This window comes from Neoarius graeffei, chromosome 15 (genome assembly GCF_027579695.1).
Source record: "Neoarius graeffei isolate fNeoGra1 chromosome 15, fNeoGra1.pri, whole genome shotgun sequence".
Classification (NCBI taxonomy): Eukaryota; Metazoa; Chordata; class Actinopteri; order Siluriformes; family Ariidae; genus Neoarius; species Neoarius graeffei.
The window spans coordinates 37388828-37402367 of NC_083583.1; the positions used below are offsets into that span (position 1 = coordinate 37388828).

General features: G+C 42.2%; 1 protein-coding gene across 2 annotated transcripts in view; it reads left to right on the forward strand.

Annotated features, from left to right (window-relative positions):
- si:ch1073-396h14.1 (disintegrin and metalloproteinase domain-containing protein 10) overlaps positions 1-13540 on the forward strand; it is a 72985-nt gene continuing 59445 nt past the window's right edge. For both annotated transcript variants that reach the window (XM_060941248.1, XM_060941249.1), the window contains exons 1-4: positions 1-147; positions 2060-2207; positions 2293-2411; positions 3117-3272. In XM_060941248.1, the coding sequence (XP_060797231.1) occupies positions 72-147; positions 2060-2207; positions 2293-2411; positions 3117-3272 (499 nt within the window). In that variant the 5' untranslated portion in view covers positions 1-71. The remainder of the gene's footprint in view (positions 148-2059; positions 2208-2292; positions 2412-3116; positions 3273-13540) is intronic.

A 13540-nucleotide genomic window follows, 5' to 3' on the forward strand; every position in this document is an offset into this window, starting at 1 on the left:
GTGTGTTGCTGAGGCTTGTAGAAATACCTATATTCTTTCACAGCGTATTCACGGAAAACTACGAAGTCAACATGGACGTTGAAGCTCTGAACATGCTGAAGATCTGTGTGGTGATCATTTGCCTGGTTTTAATCGGACACTGTGCAGGTACGATGGCTTACCTTTGGTCTCACATTCACACATGATACTGATTTTACTACTGGGATTGGAAAGGGCTCAAACTGGAGAAGTTAGCACAGGGTGGCCTGTCTGAGCACGCCTACCACAGATATGCTTTCTGTTGTTGTATGGTCTTCTATTATTCATATGATTTTGGTATTCTATAGTACATATTTATACCACAGTGCTGTTGAAGCCCCAATTCTGACTGGTTGGAATGTGATTACTTTTGTAGTTCAAACTGTAATTAAAATCACAGGTTTATAATTATCCACTCATTCTAAAGTGCTATCATTTCCATAGGAACAACTTCCACATGGACTTCTATGGTAATCACTCCACATAAATAGATTTTCTAAAATATTGTTATTTAACAAAATAAAACATTAACTCACTGACATTGTGAGGCTTTCTGTCAGGAGATGTTTATCTGAGAATTATGGAAGGAGAATACAGGGTCAGTGCTGTGTAACAGTCAGGAGGTTATCTAACCTGGGAAAGTCTTTGGGACAGTTCATGCTTTCAGTCACATGACAAGTTGTGTTTTTTGTCTTGCTAACTTCCAGAGAGAGAGAGAAAAAAAGGTTGGTAAGGAAATGACAGTTTATACACTATATAGCCAAATGTTTGTGGACACATGATCATCAGACTGGGTTTATCCATTCAGCCACAAGGGCACTAATGAGGTCAGGCATTGATGTTGAGCAAGGAGGCCTGTGGCACAGTTGATTGAGGTCAGGTCTCTGTGCAGGCCACTTGAGTTCTTCTACACCAACCTTGGCAAACCATGTCTTCATGGGCCTCACTTTGTGCACAGGGTTATAGAGGCTTTGCAACATCACATGACCCCATAGCAATGGTAACTACACCACCATGACAGGGAGCACGCTTGTAGTGCTTCATTCAACCGAGTTAGTTGTTACTGATCAGTATGGGAAAGTTTTGTTGCATTTTGGGATGTGCAAATCATTTTGAATGAAACAAAGACATCAGATGTTTTGATTTATCAAAAGTAATTCATCATTGGGGGAAAAACCAAAGAGATTCCTAAATATAGACGGGAAAATGGGTGGAAAAAAATTCAGTGGGACTTGGTGTCGAACAGAGAGGTCAAAAACTCTACGGTATGCTCACTTCATTTCCACAAAGGTAAGAATTAAAAAAAAAATCACAACTGCAGCAAGGTGCTCATTCTTATACACTGAAGTGAGCATGAGCAACACAGTGGCTCGGCACAGCCTAACCTTCACTGAGATTTAAAAAGTGTGTTTACATTCGGGGATCCTTCGGAGCACATCCCTGCTTGGGATACAGGCATTATGGGAAACACCTGATGCTGATTTGAGTGCAATCAGCGTGTGCATATAAGGACACAGAGGATTTGTGAAGTATATTATCATTATCACTGTCACATTTGTTTGTAGCCATGTTTTTGCTTCCAACTTTGTGGCAACAGTTCAGGGAAGAACCAAATATGAGTGTGATGGTCAGGTTTCCACATACTTTTGGCTATATAGTGTAGCTGTTCTAATGTAAGTGATAACAGGAACTTATTACTACAACAAATGTAACTATAAACAGATAAAAAGTAAGGTGTATTGTTCTTTAATGAATACAAAATTGAAATTATTGACAAATAGTTGCTTTATTGCAGAGGTATAAGAGGAATAAAATAAAGGAAAATAATCAACTTAGGGGTGGTAACAGTAACTCAACATTAATATACAGTATTTGCAGATGCCATTGCTTGGTTATGTCACTGATTTGTCATGCAAGGATTTGTTCGAAATGCACCATGTTTAAAACACTGCTCTAGTTAATTTTACTGAAACTTTTCAGACTATTTATTCACACACAGCTTTGTTTTTATTGAGAACATAATGGTAATTCCCAATTCCAGAGGACTTCATGGATATCCAACAATTCCTAAGGTACTATGAGAGCCTCTCTTATGACAGAACCACATTACTTCAGCAGCATCAGCGAGTAAGGCGTCATCTCAACCCAGAAACCCAGGTGCTGCATCTGGACTTTGAAGCTTTTCAGAAGTAGGTACTCTTTATCATGACATCACCAAAACCCCTACTGAATACTGATTCATAAAATATTTCATAAAGTGGTGATTTATCTTAGGGTTTTCCGTTTACGCCTTAAGCCAGACTTTGATGGATTTGCAGAGGATTTCAAGGTCCTATCGAGCAACCAGTCCTGGAGAGGCGACCTCTCTCACATATATTCAGGAGTGCTGGAAGGTACAGCAAAGGATACATGAGTGTTTTCACCATGGAATAAGTAGCTAAGTTTGTAATAAAAGTTCAGCCTACGTTCACATTAGCAAGCAACAAGGTGACAGCTAACCCTTAATTTTCTAGGTATGTGTGCAACATGGAGCCACGATTTCAGCAATAAGTGGCACTTAAATTATATTTTCTCAATTCTATGCAAATTAGGTATGACCAATCCTATTTCTTCAGTTCCCCACTCACAATGTTAGTTTCTACCAGCAGTCAGTCACCATTTACTATATGACAAGCAAAAATGGAAGATAGCTGTGGTTTCATTTTATCCTGTCAAATATGACCCTTCAGTAAATGCGTATAGAGACATTACAAAGAAAAATAAAGCTTGGAAGGAATGAGCAGGAATCATTGGTAATAATTGTTGATTGTTTTTTGCTAGTGTGAAAGTAGAGTTAATCAGATATATGTTGCCATTATCATTGAAAGAGTGGATAGAAGGGGCTGATAAATTCTTTCCACCTTTTCACCACTGTTTACTTAATAAAATTACATGCGTAGTCTTCTACTGCATATGTAATATGTAGTCTTCTCCATTTATTGCTTCTCTTCGGCTCCTTGCATTTTTTTCTGACCTAAATTTATTTGATTTTATAAATCCGGTAATCATCCTAATGTCCAAAGCCCAAATAACACTTTGTGTTCTGTTGTAACACATAGACGAGGTCGTATCTTCATGCCAGGGGTCAGTCATCAATGGCCAGTTTGAAGGTTCCATCAAAACCTCCAATGGGACCTTCTACATAGAATCTATGCAAAGATATCTATCCGAGTCAACAGATAATCACTCTATCATCTACCATGAGGATGATATTGGTAAGTAATGAGTTTATTTTCTTGGTTCAGATAACATTATGGTCATCAGCCAAAACATGGCTGGTGTTGGATGTACACTTGAGCTTTGTACTGGACAGCAGAGGACATTAGCTAGTAAAATAATAGCCCCAGTGTGTTAGCCATTGTTCCCAATGACCAATCACTGATTACCATTGCTCCTGACAACAAATCACTGTTCACAATTGTACCCAATGACTAATCACTGATCACCATTGTTCAAACAATTAATCACTTCAGAAAATTTAACACATTCTGAAAAGAAAATGCTCATGAAGATTCAATGACTTAGTCTATTACATTATCTGGTGACTTCTAGTAAATATTTGTATGTGCATTAGCTACTTTCCCCTGAAACATGTTGATCACACTGGTTTTCAGTCTTCTTTTGAAAACCTTTAGCCTCATAGCTCATAGCTCCATTCCAAAACTGAAGAAACAGACTTTAGACACCAAACATTTTGGCTGATTAACTACATCTAGTGTAAATGAATAATTGTGTACACTGTATCACTTTGCACACATGAGCATGGTAGTTCAGCAGTTTAGGTTTTGCATTATTGATCTGGTGTTCAAATATAATTACTGTGAGAGAGCCAGTGTTGTGCCCTTGAGCAAGACCAACTTTCAGCTGCTCAGATCTTTCGATAAAACCACTGGTCAAATGAATAAACATAGAATGTGATTTTAACCAGTATGTGTGTATATATATATATATATATATATATATGGGCGGCACGGTGGTGTAGTGGTTAGCGCTGTCGCCTCACAGCAAGAAGGTCCTGGGTTCGAGCCCCGGGGCCGGCGAGGGCCCTTCTGTGTGGAGTTTGCATGTTCTCCCCGTGTCCGCGTGGGTTTCCTCCGGGTGCTCCGGTTTCCCCCACAGTCCAAAGACATGCAGGTTAGGTTAACTGGTGACTCTAAATTGACCGTAGGTGTGAGTGTGAGTGTGAATGGTTGTCTGTGTCTATGTGTCAGCCCTGTGATGACCTGGCGACTTGTCCAGGGTGTACCCCGCCTTTCGCCCATAGTCAGCTGGGATAGGCTCCAGCTTGCCTGCGACCCTGTAGAAGGATAAAGCGGCTAGAGATAATGAGATGAGATGAGATGAGATATATATATATATATATAAAACCCCGATTCCAAAAAAGTTGGGACAAAGTACAAATTGTAAATAAAAATGGAATGCAATAATTTACAAATCTCAAAAACTGATATTGTATTCACAATAGAACATAGACAACATATCAAATGTCGAAAGTGAGACATTTTGAAATTTCATGCCAAATATTGGCTCATTTGAAATTTCATGACAGCAACACATCTCAAAAAAGTTGGGACAGGGGCAATAAGAGGCTGGAAAAGTTAAAGGTACAAAAAAGGAACAGCTGGAGGACCAAATTGCCGTATCTAAACATGATCCAGAAGTGCAGACATCTTCTCTGGGCCAAGGCTCATTTAAAATGGACTGTGGCAAAGTGGAAAACTGTTCTGTGGTCAGACGAATCAAAATTTGAAGTTCTTTAAATCAGGGACGCCGTGTCATTCGGACTAAAGAGGAGAAGGACGACCCAAGTTGCTATCAGCGCTCAGTTCAGAAGCCTACATCTCTGATGGTGTGGGGTTGCATTAGTGCGTGTGGCATGGGCAGCTTACACATCTGGAAAGACACCATCAATACTGAAAGGTATATCCAGGTTCTAGAGCAACATATGCTCCCATCCAGATGACGTCTCTTTCAGGGAAGACCTTGCATTTTCCAACATGACAATGCCAAACCACATACTGCATCAATTAGCATCATGGCTGCGTAGAAGAAGGGTCTGGGTACTGAACTGGGCAGCCTGCAGTCCAGATCTTTCACCCATAGAAAACATTTGGCGCATCATAAAATGGAAGATACGACAAAAAAGACCTAAGACAGTTGAGCAACTAGAATCCTACATTAGACAAGAATGGGTTAACATTCCTATCCCTAAACTTGAGCAACTTGTCTCCTCAGTCCCCAGACATTTACAGACTGTTGTAAAGAGAAAAGGGGATGTCTCACAGTGGTAAACATGGCCTTGTCCCAACTCTTTTGAGATGTGCTGTTGTCATGAAATTTAAAATCACCTAATTTTTCTCTTTAAATGATACATTTTCTTAGTTTAAACATTTGATATGTCATCTATGTTCTATTCTGAATAAAATATGGAATTTTGAAACTTCCACATCATTGCATTCCGTTTTAATTTACAATTTGTACTTTGTCCCAACTTTTTGGGAATAGGGGTTGTATATATATACAGGGTGCGATTTGTCAAAAAACCAGAAGGGGGGATGTTTTTTTTTTTAAATCATGAAACGTCACAAAATTAAGGTAACAATAGGCTAACAGCTCAATAACATCCGATGATATCAAATGAATAACACTAAATGAAAACGAACACTAAACCAGAGATAGTAAATTCATCTTCCTATCTCTCTGACTAAATACACAAACACTAACACACAACAAAGTTCGCATTGCTTGTCGCGTTGCTGTGATGTTTCTCTCCCTCTGGATTAAATGGACAGTGACTCGAACATCACTAAAATACATGAATACTAAATGAACAGTTTGCTCTGATGGCGCAGTTCATGTGGCCTTTTCTGCTTTCCCGTCGGTGCGCTATCCGCCGCGTTTCGCCCTTCTTTAATGCACATTTCTGCGAATTTCTCAGCAGGGAAGGAACGCACGTCTGGCCCATTGACAGCGAGGAAAAGAAGGCTGTCAGTGTGGATACATTCATTCTGTTGCGCTCATCAGTAAGGATGTGATTCATGGCGCTAAATCCATGTTCACACTCTGGATATTGTTATTATCTACAATGTATCTATTTGCTGGGGACGTTCGTGAACATCAAAGCTGCCACTTCGGGTCATTTTGAAAGTGAGTGCAATGTAGACCATAGAAAACTGTGTCACAACATGCCTGTCATGTCAACTTTTTTTTTTTTTGGTTTGTTTGTTTTATTGACGGGGTTGTCCCTGAGGATTTTTTTTTCAGCAGAGATAAAAACCAGAGGGGGGGATGATCCCCACCATCCCCCCCAGCAAATCGCACCCAGTATGTATATATGTGTGTGTGTGTGTGTGTGCTTTATAAATCATAACATCCTTAAAAATCTTCGCCTTAACAAAAGGATTTAGCTTAGCTCAGAATATTTTATACGATAGGTGTTGTGTTTGAGACTGTAGACCTGTATATGTGTGTTATTAACGTGGTGGTGGTTGTGGGGGGGCATATAGGTATGTCTGACAGTTTTGACCTGGTCTGGACATTTGCATTTGATGTAGGTGTTGTGTAGTATTAAGTAGCTGCATGTAGGGGAGAGCGGGGTAAGATGAGCCACTTTTTACATTTTTCATCATAACTACATGTTAAAGCCATTTTTGCTTCCAGTCTACACACCATACCAAATTTCAAAGTGTACTGTTACTATCTGAGCAAAAAATAATTGATAAGCTCTTATGGTTAGAGTGATATTACCTCTTGAAAAAAAAATGTCAAGTGGCTCAACTTACCCCATGCACGGGGTAAGATGAGCCACTGTGTGGGGTAAATTGAGCCAACACAAAACATGTTAGGTTAACAAAGTAAACAACTTTTATTATTAGAAATGCAATCAGTGAATCAAGTCAAGTCAATCAAGTGGGGGATAGGGCCGTTGCATAGAGAAGGGGAGATGAAGAGAGAGGTGATAGAACGAGATGGGATAGGGAGGGATAGATAGATGGATAGAGAGAGAGATATGCGTAGATAGATAGAAAGAGGGATGGTTAGAGAGGGAATGAGAGATGTACTATATTATAGAAATTACTAAAACAGTAGAACAGTGCCAAAAAATCTTATTTCTTTCAGTAGGTTAAAACATGCAGCAATCATTCCATCCATAATAATTTCATCATTATTCAATGTTCCAAGCGTTCAAATTGCAAGGGAACACCATTTGCCTCTCCCTCCGTGCTGTCCCCCCAACAGTAAAGGGGCGGGGCAATTTTTTCACAATATCCTGTCTTGACAGGACAGCCTCATCTTTCTCTTTGAAGACAAAGGTTGGCTTTCTTGCAGAGCCATGGCATGACCGGCTTCTTTTGAGAAATCTTGCCTCTATTTCGAAGACATCCAATTTGATTATCTGGCCAATGAAGAAATGCACTTTCTTCTTCCCTGTGAATTTTGCCACAACATAATCCCCCACATCTAACAACTGGTCTTCCTCATCTGATGTCATATATATATATATATATATATATATATATATATATATATATATATATATATATATATATATATATATATATGTTGTTGTCATATATGACCAGTAAATGTGAAAACTTAAGTGTCATCCATATTGGGTAAGCTCAGCCACCAATGGGGTAAGTTGAGCCAGTGGCTCAACTTGCCCCACATCTAATGGCTCATCTTACCCCGTGGCCACCATTTTGTAGAAAAATGCTAATAAAGGGGATTAGGCTAATCAAAATTATTTTTATTAGCATTCATATCATAGCTTAGAAAGCCACTAACTTAACCCTAATGTGTCTAAATATTATTCTACTTTTGTCTTCTCTAAATCATCTTCACTGTGGACAAACATGGAATTGACTTAGAAAGCACAAAAACACATTTTTATAAATATCTCCCTCACCTAGTTTGACATGTGGTGCTCCTCTCCACAAGTGTAAGTAAATGGTCCCGCCCCCCTTTGAATGTGGTCACGTGGTCACATTTGTGTACTGTTTCTTAGAAACAGGGGGTGGCTCATCTTACCCCCTGGCTCATCTTACCCCGCTCTCCCCTATATCTTACTGATCTTCTGAAAGCGTCGTTCAGCTTGAGCACTTTGTTCAGAAAGTTTACAGTTAAGTTCAAGAATCATCCACAGCTCAGTCTGTAATGGTGTTTTTCTTATATCATCCCTAAACTCTGAGTGGGTGGATATGTGTGTGTGTGTGTGTGTGTGTTTGATTCACCTTCCTCGCTGTATGTGCTAAAATTTAACTCTTTAATACTGTATAGCTGAAGGTAAACAATGACTTGGGTGTGTGAGCTGTGATGGTCATACTCAGTCATGCGATTGCAGTCACATTACCATTTCATGAAGGTTATCCATGGGCATTTCCTCAGCTCAGGCTAGATACTTATACATTATGTAAAAAACGTACATATCAAATGCTTTTCATCATCTCAGCTTCTGCACCATGTCCATTAAGAGTCCCTATAAAGTCAAAAGTCCTTCCTGGACCATTCATGGCGTGCTTGCCGGTGCCGACCTCCGTTTCGTAGCCCTCGGCCTCTCGCCTATATTGCATAGCTAGGGTTACAGTGCAGGGCTAGTCCTCTGGTACCCGTGAGAGTTTGACTCCCCACTTGCATCTCAGCGTGTCACACCCTTCCTCGAATGGACCACAAATCTAAATCTGCCATCATTGTTCGTTTTGTGAAACGCAAGCACAAAACTGAACTACTGATGCAGGGGAAGAAGTTAAAGGATTCCGAGGTCTATTTGAATGAACATTTAACTAAGAAGAATGCCGAGATTGCCCAAGAGGCCCGCAACTTGAGGAAAAACAATAAGATAAAAGCAACATGGACCAGGAATTGTAAGGTGTTAATACGACTGAATGGATCCACAGCTGAACAGGCCAAAGTAATAACGGTAAGGGAGCTTAAAGACCTTGATCCATACAGATAATGTTGCTAGAGGTTTTTTTCACAAAGAAAGTATGGCCTAGTCAGTGGTGTGTTGTGGAGCAGATCAGGAATAGACTGTTTGTAGCAATGCAGTCTGCGTCATTGCTATTTTTCCCCCTTCTTTGGACTGATTTCTACGGTATATTATTGATATGGTATATAAGTGGATTTTTTCCCTCTTTAATTTTTTTTTTTCAAAATGAGCATTGCATGGATTTTCTGGGGGTTTTGCATTTAACTATGCCCTTATGTTTGCATTGAACTTTGCCATTATTTTTGCACTGAACTTTGCCCTTATTTTTGCATGGAACCTTGTTCTTATTTGCTGCATGAAATGTTGCTTTATGTATGGAACTTTGTTTTGTCACATGAAACATTGCCTTTTGGGTACCATATCCGGGAAGGACATCCCCCTGCTATTTTTCTATGTATTACTCATCTCTAGCCGCTTTATCCTGTTCTACAGGGTCACAGGCAAGCTGGAGCCTATCCCAGCTGACTATGGGCGAAAGGCGGGGTACACCCTGGACAAGTCGCCAGGTCATCACAGGGCTGACACATAGACACAGACAACCATTCACACTCACATTCACACCTACGGTCAATTTATGCCGCTTTTCCACTACAAACGCGGCTGAGCCGTGCCGTGCCGAGTCGAGCTGAGTCGAGCTGAGCGGGGCTGTTGGAGTTGCATTTCGACTACAACCGCGCTGAACCGTGCTGGCTGGAAGTGGGTGGACACATTGGGTGGAGTTAGCGAAAGTGGGTGGACGTCATGTGATGTCGTTAAGCAGCACAAACAGTGACATCAGTGACAGTGGCGGAACAAGTCAGAGCCGGGCCGGGGGCGGGGCAAATGACCGGGCCCTTTATTAAAGCTTATCATAACATCATTTTAGGCTACAAAATGTCCGCAACTGCGGTGTTTACCAATTTCAACACTACCGGGTGCAACTATATGTTATTTAGTACATCAAGTCCTTCAAACGAACATGTAACTCAGAAACAAAAAACATTAGGATACTGTATACATGGCTCATAATAAAACATCAATAGCCTATACTGCGCACATTATTTGAAGGGCATACGAATGAGCGCTCAGAGGTTGCAACGGTGACAGGAAGAGTCAGAAATAAAAGGAGGGCGGTGCAAACCTCACTGAATGCACTGTGTTTACCAATTTCAACACTACGGGGTGCAACTATGTTATTTTGTACATTAAGTCCTTCAAACGAACATGTAACTCAGAAACAAAAAAACATTAGGCGACATACTGTACATGGCTCATAATAAAACATCAATAGCCTACTGCGCGCATTATTTGAAGGGCATACGGCGAGCCTTGCGCTCCGCGAACTCGTCCACGATGCTCTGTATGTCACTGATTCAGTGATCTTTTAAGCGGTAGTCTCACGACCCGAATAGTAAACAATAAACATGGAGGACATGGAGTCGTTAGTGTTGCTGGTCTTGGTGCTGTGGCTTGTTGTCACCGACAATGCCAACAGATACTGGCAAGAGCGTATAGATGAGGCGAGGCGCATAAGGCTTCATAATTCTCGTAATTCGTAATTCTTCTTCTTCCGGGTTTGCGGTGTTTACAGATCCCAGCACGCTCGCGGGGCGTGTGTAGGCATGTGAGGACACTCCTCCTCACCAATCAGTGCACAGGGGAGTGTCTGCTCACGCCCCCAGACTCACTTGGCTCGTTTTGGCTCGCTTCAGCCCCACTCCAAAACGGTGCGAGTTTTAGGGGCTAAGCAGGGCTGAAGCGAGCTGAGTCGTGCTGGTTTTTGGTAGTCGAAACGCGAGCCGTGTCGGGCTGAAGTGAGCTGAAGCGAACTGAAGTGAGCTGAAAAAGGGTAGTGGAAAAGGGCCATTAGAGTCACCAGTTAACCTAACCTGCATGTCTTTGGACTGTGGGGGAAACCGGAGCACCCGGAGGAAACCCACGCGGACAACATGCAAACTCCGCACAGAAAGGCCCTCGCCGGCCACGGGGCTCAAACCCAGGACCTTCTTGCTGTGAGGCGACAGCGCTAACCACTACACCACCGTGCCGCCCCTGTGTATTACTATTTTTTAAAATTTTTTTTATTTTTTGGTGTATTGGACTTAAAATGGGCAAAACTTCTTATTTAGTTGTTGCCTTTCGTAGCTGGATATGCAGCCCTTTTCGCATGATAGACTCTGATCTGTATTACAACTCTTATGGACTGGATTTAACAGAGATATTCTTATGGGCATATGGCCTGATTTCTGTTGGACTTGGCTGTGCTACACACTTCCTGGTTCCCAAGTTGTTTGTGACGAGTCTTTTTTCCACGAGTGTTGGCGTTAATTACTAATTTTTTTTTATCTCATCTTATTATCTCTAGCCGCTTTTTTCTAAAAATAATTTTCCAGTATCCTCTTCATTTTTTTATTGTACTTTCGCTTTCCTTTTTGTACTTTCCACTTTCGCTTTCCTTTTTCCGTTTTTTTTTTCTCTTTTTTTCGGAAGAACGCCTAGACCGGAAGCTTTCGTTTTTTCCCTCCTCCTGTGTAAAGACCACAAGCGGAGGCCATCCACATTGGATCTGCTTTAATATCAACAGATCTTAGATTAAGGTACGTGAATCCTTTCATCATGGCACACCTTCAGCCTGTTCAGTGTGCTGAGTGCAGGATGTTTAGTCATTCTTCCTCCGTCGCTAGCGATAGCTTTATTTGTTATAAGTGCAGATTAGTTAGCTCTCTGATGGAGAAGATTATAGTGTTAGAAGCACATATCCAGGCTTTAGAGAAGGCCAGTGAGAATGAGAACAGTGTAGTTTCTGTAGGGGAAAGTCTGGATGCCCTAGGTGGAGTTAGCAATCCTCCAACTCCGGCATTAGAGCCCTTACAGCGGGGCGAATGGGTGATGGCTCGGCAGCATAAGCGTAGAGCCAAAGCTACCGCTGAGGCTCGCCCACGGGAGCACCACTCCTCTCCGCGTCATGTGTCGAACAGGTTTGCTCTCCTTAGTGATGGACCCACTGAGAAACCTGAAAGAGCTCTGGTTATAGGGGACTCTATTATACAGCACGTGAAATTAGCTCAACCTTTAGCGGCACCAGAAGCTTTAGTCAGGTGTATACTGGGAGCCAGGGCGCCGGACATACTGTAGCAGGTAATCTTAGGGTCCTAGGCAAGCACAGGTTCTCAAAGACAGTTATCCATGCAGCAGCTAATGATATTACGCCTTCATCAGTCTGAGGTTACTAAGAGTAACTTTGTAGAGGTATTTAAATTAGCGAAGGCGATGTCCGATGCTGTAGTATGCTTTGGCCCCATCCCAATGTGGCGTGGCGATGTAGCTTACAGCAGGTTATGGTCGCTGAACTGCTGGTTGTCCAGGTGGTGCTCTGAAAACAGTGTGGGCTTTATAGATAATTGGGCTAATTTTGAGGGCACTGCTGGACTGTTAGGGCGGGACGGTATCCATCCGACTCGGGAAGGTGCTGCTCTCTTTTCCTGCAGCATAGGTCATAGTCTCAGAACAGGCCTAGTTAATTTCTGACAATCCAGAGCCAATGCCAGGGAGCAGACGAGCAGGCTAAACCGACTGTCTGCTAGCTGCACAGAGTCGTCACTCAGAGTCCACTACATCAAGACTGTGTCTGTTCCCGAGCTCAACAAAAAAGTAGAAATATTCAGAGAATTTGTTCCAGTAACCTAATCAATATAAAATTAGATCATACTGACTGTACAGCCGCTGCCAGCACCTTTGATATAAAGGTGGGGTTATTAAATATTAGACCTCTTACATCTAAAGTGCTAATGGTTAATGAACTTATTACTGATCAGGAGTTTAATATACTTTGTTTAACTGAAACATGGATTAAGCCAAATTAATATATAGCATTAAATGAAGCTCTAGCAGTTTGTATGGGTGGGTGGAGCACAGAGTGACGGCAGGCCAGAACTGAGTTCACAAAACTCTTTTATTTTCACTTTTCAGTGTCAATTTCACTCTCTCAGCCACACATACATGCACACACTCCAGTCGTCTGGTTGGGGAGAGAGCTCCCTCTGCTCTCGCTCTTTCTCCTTAAATAGGGCGCAGTCACTGGGGAAGACACACAAACACATTAATTAACCTCAGGTGCAGTGATTCTACCACTTACCTTCCCTGACTCCATCCTCCGGTCACAGACCAACGCTTGACCACGCCCCTGCTGCCACATACCCCCACTGCCCGACTCAGGCCGGGCGGCTGTCCGGCCTGCAGCCGACTCCCCCCCCCGACGGGAGAGGAAGTCCCCATGACCATCTGTGCCCCCAGCCTGTGGATCACCTTGAAGTTGAAGGGTTGGAGTGCCAGATACCAACGGGTGATCCGCGCGTTGGCATCCTTCATGCGGTGGAGCCACTGGAGGGGCGCATGGTCTGAACAGAGGGTGAAAGGGCGTCCCAGCAGGTAGTAACGGAGGGCGAGGACCGCCCACTTGATCACTAGGCACTCCTTTTCAATGGTGCTGTAGCGCCCCTCATGCACCGACAGCTT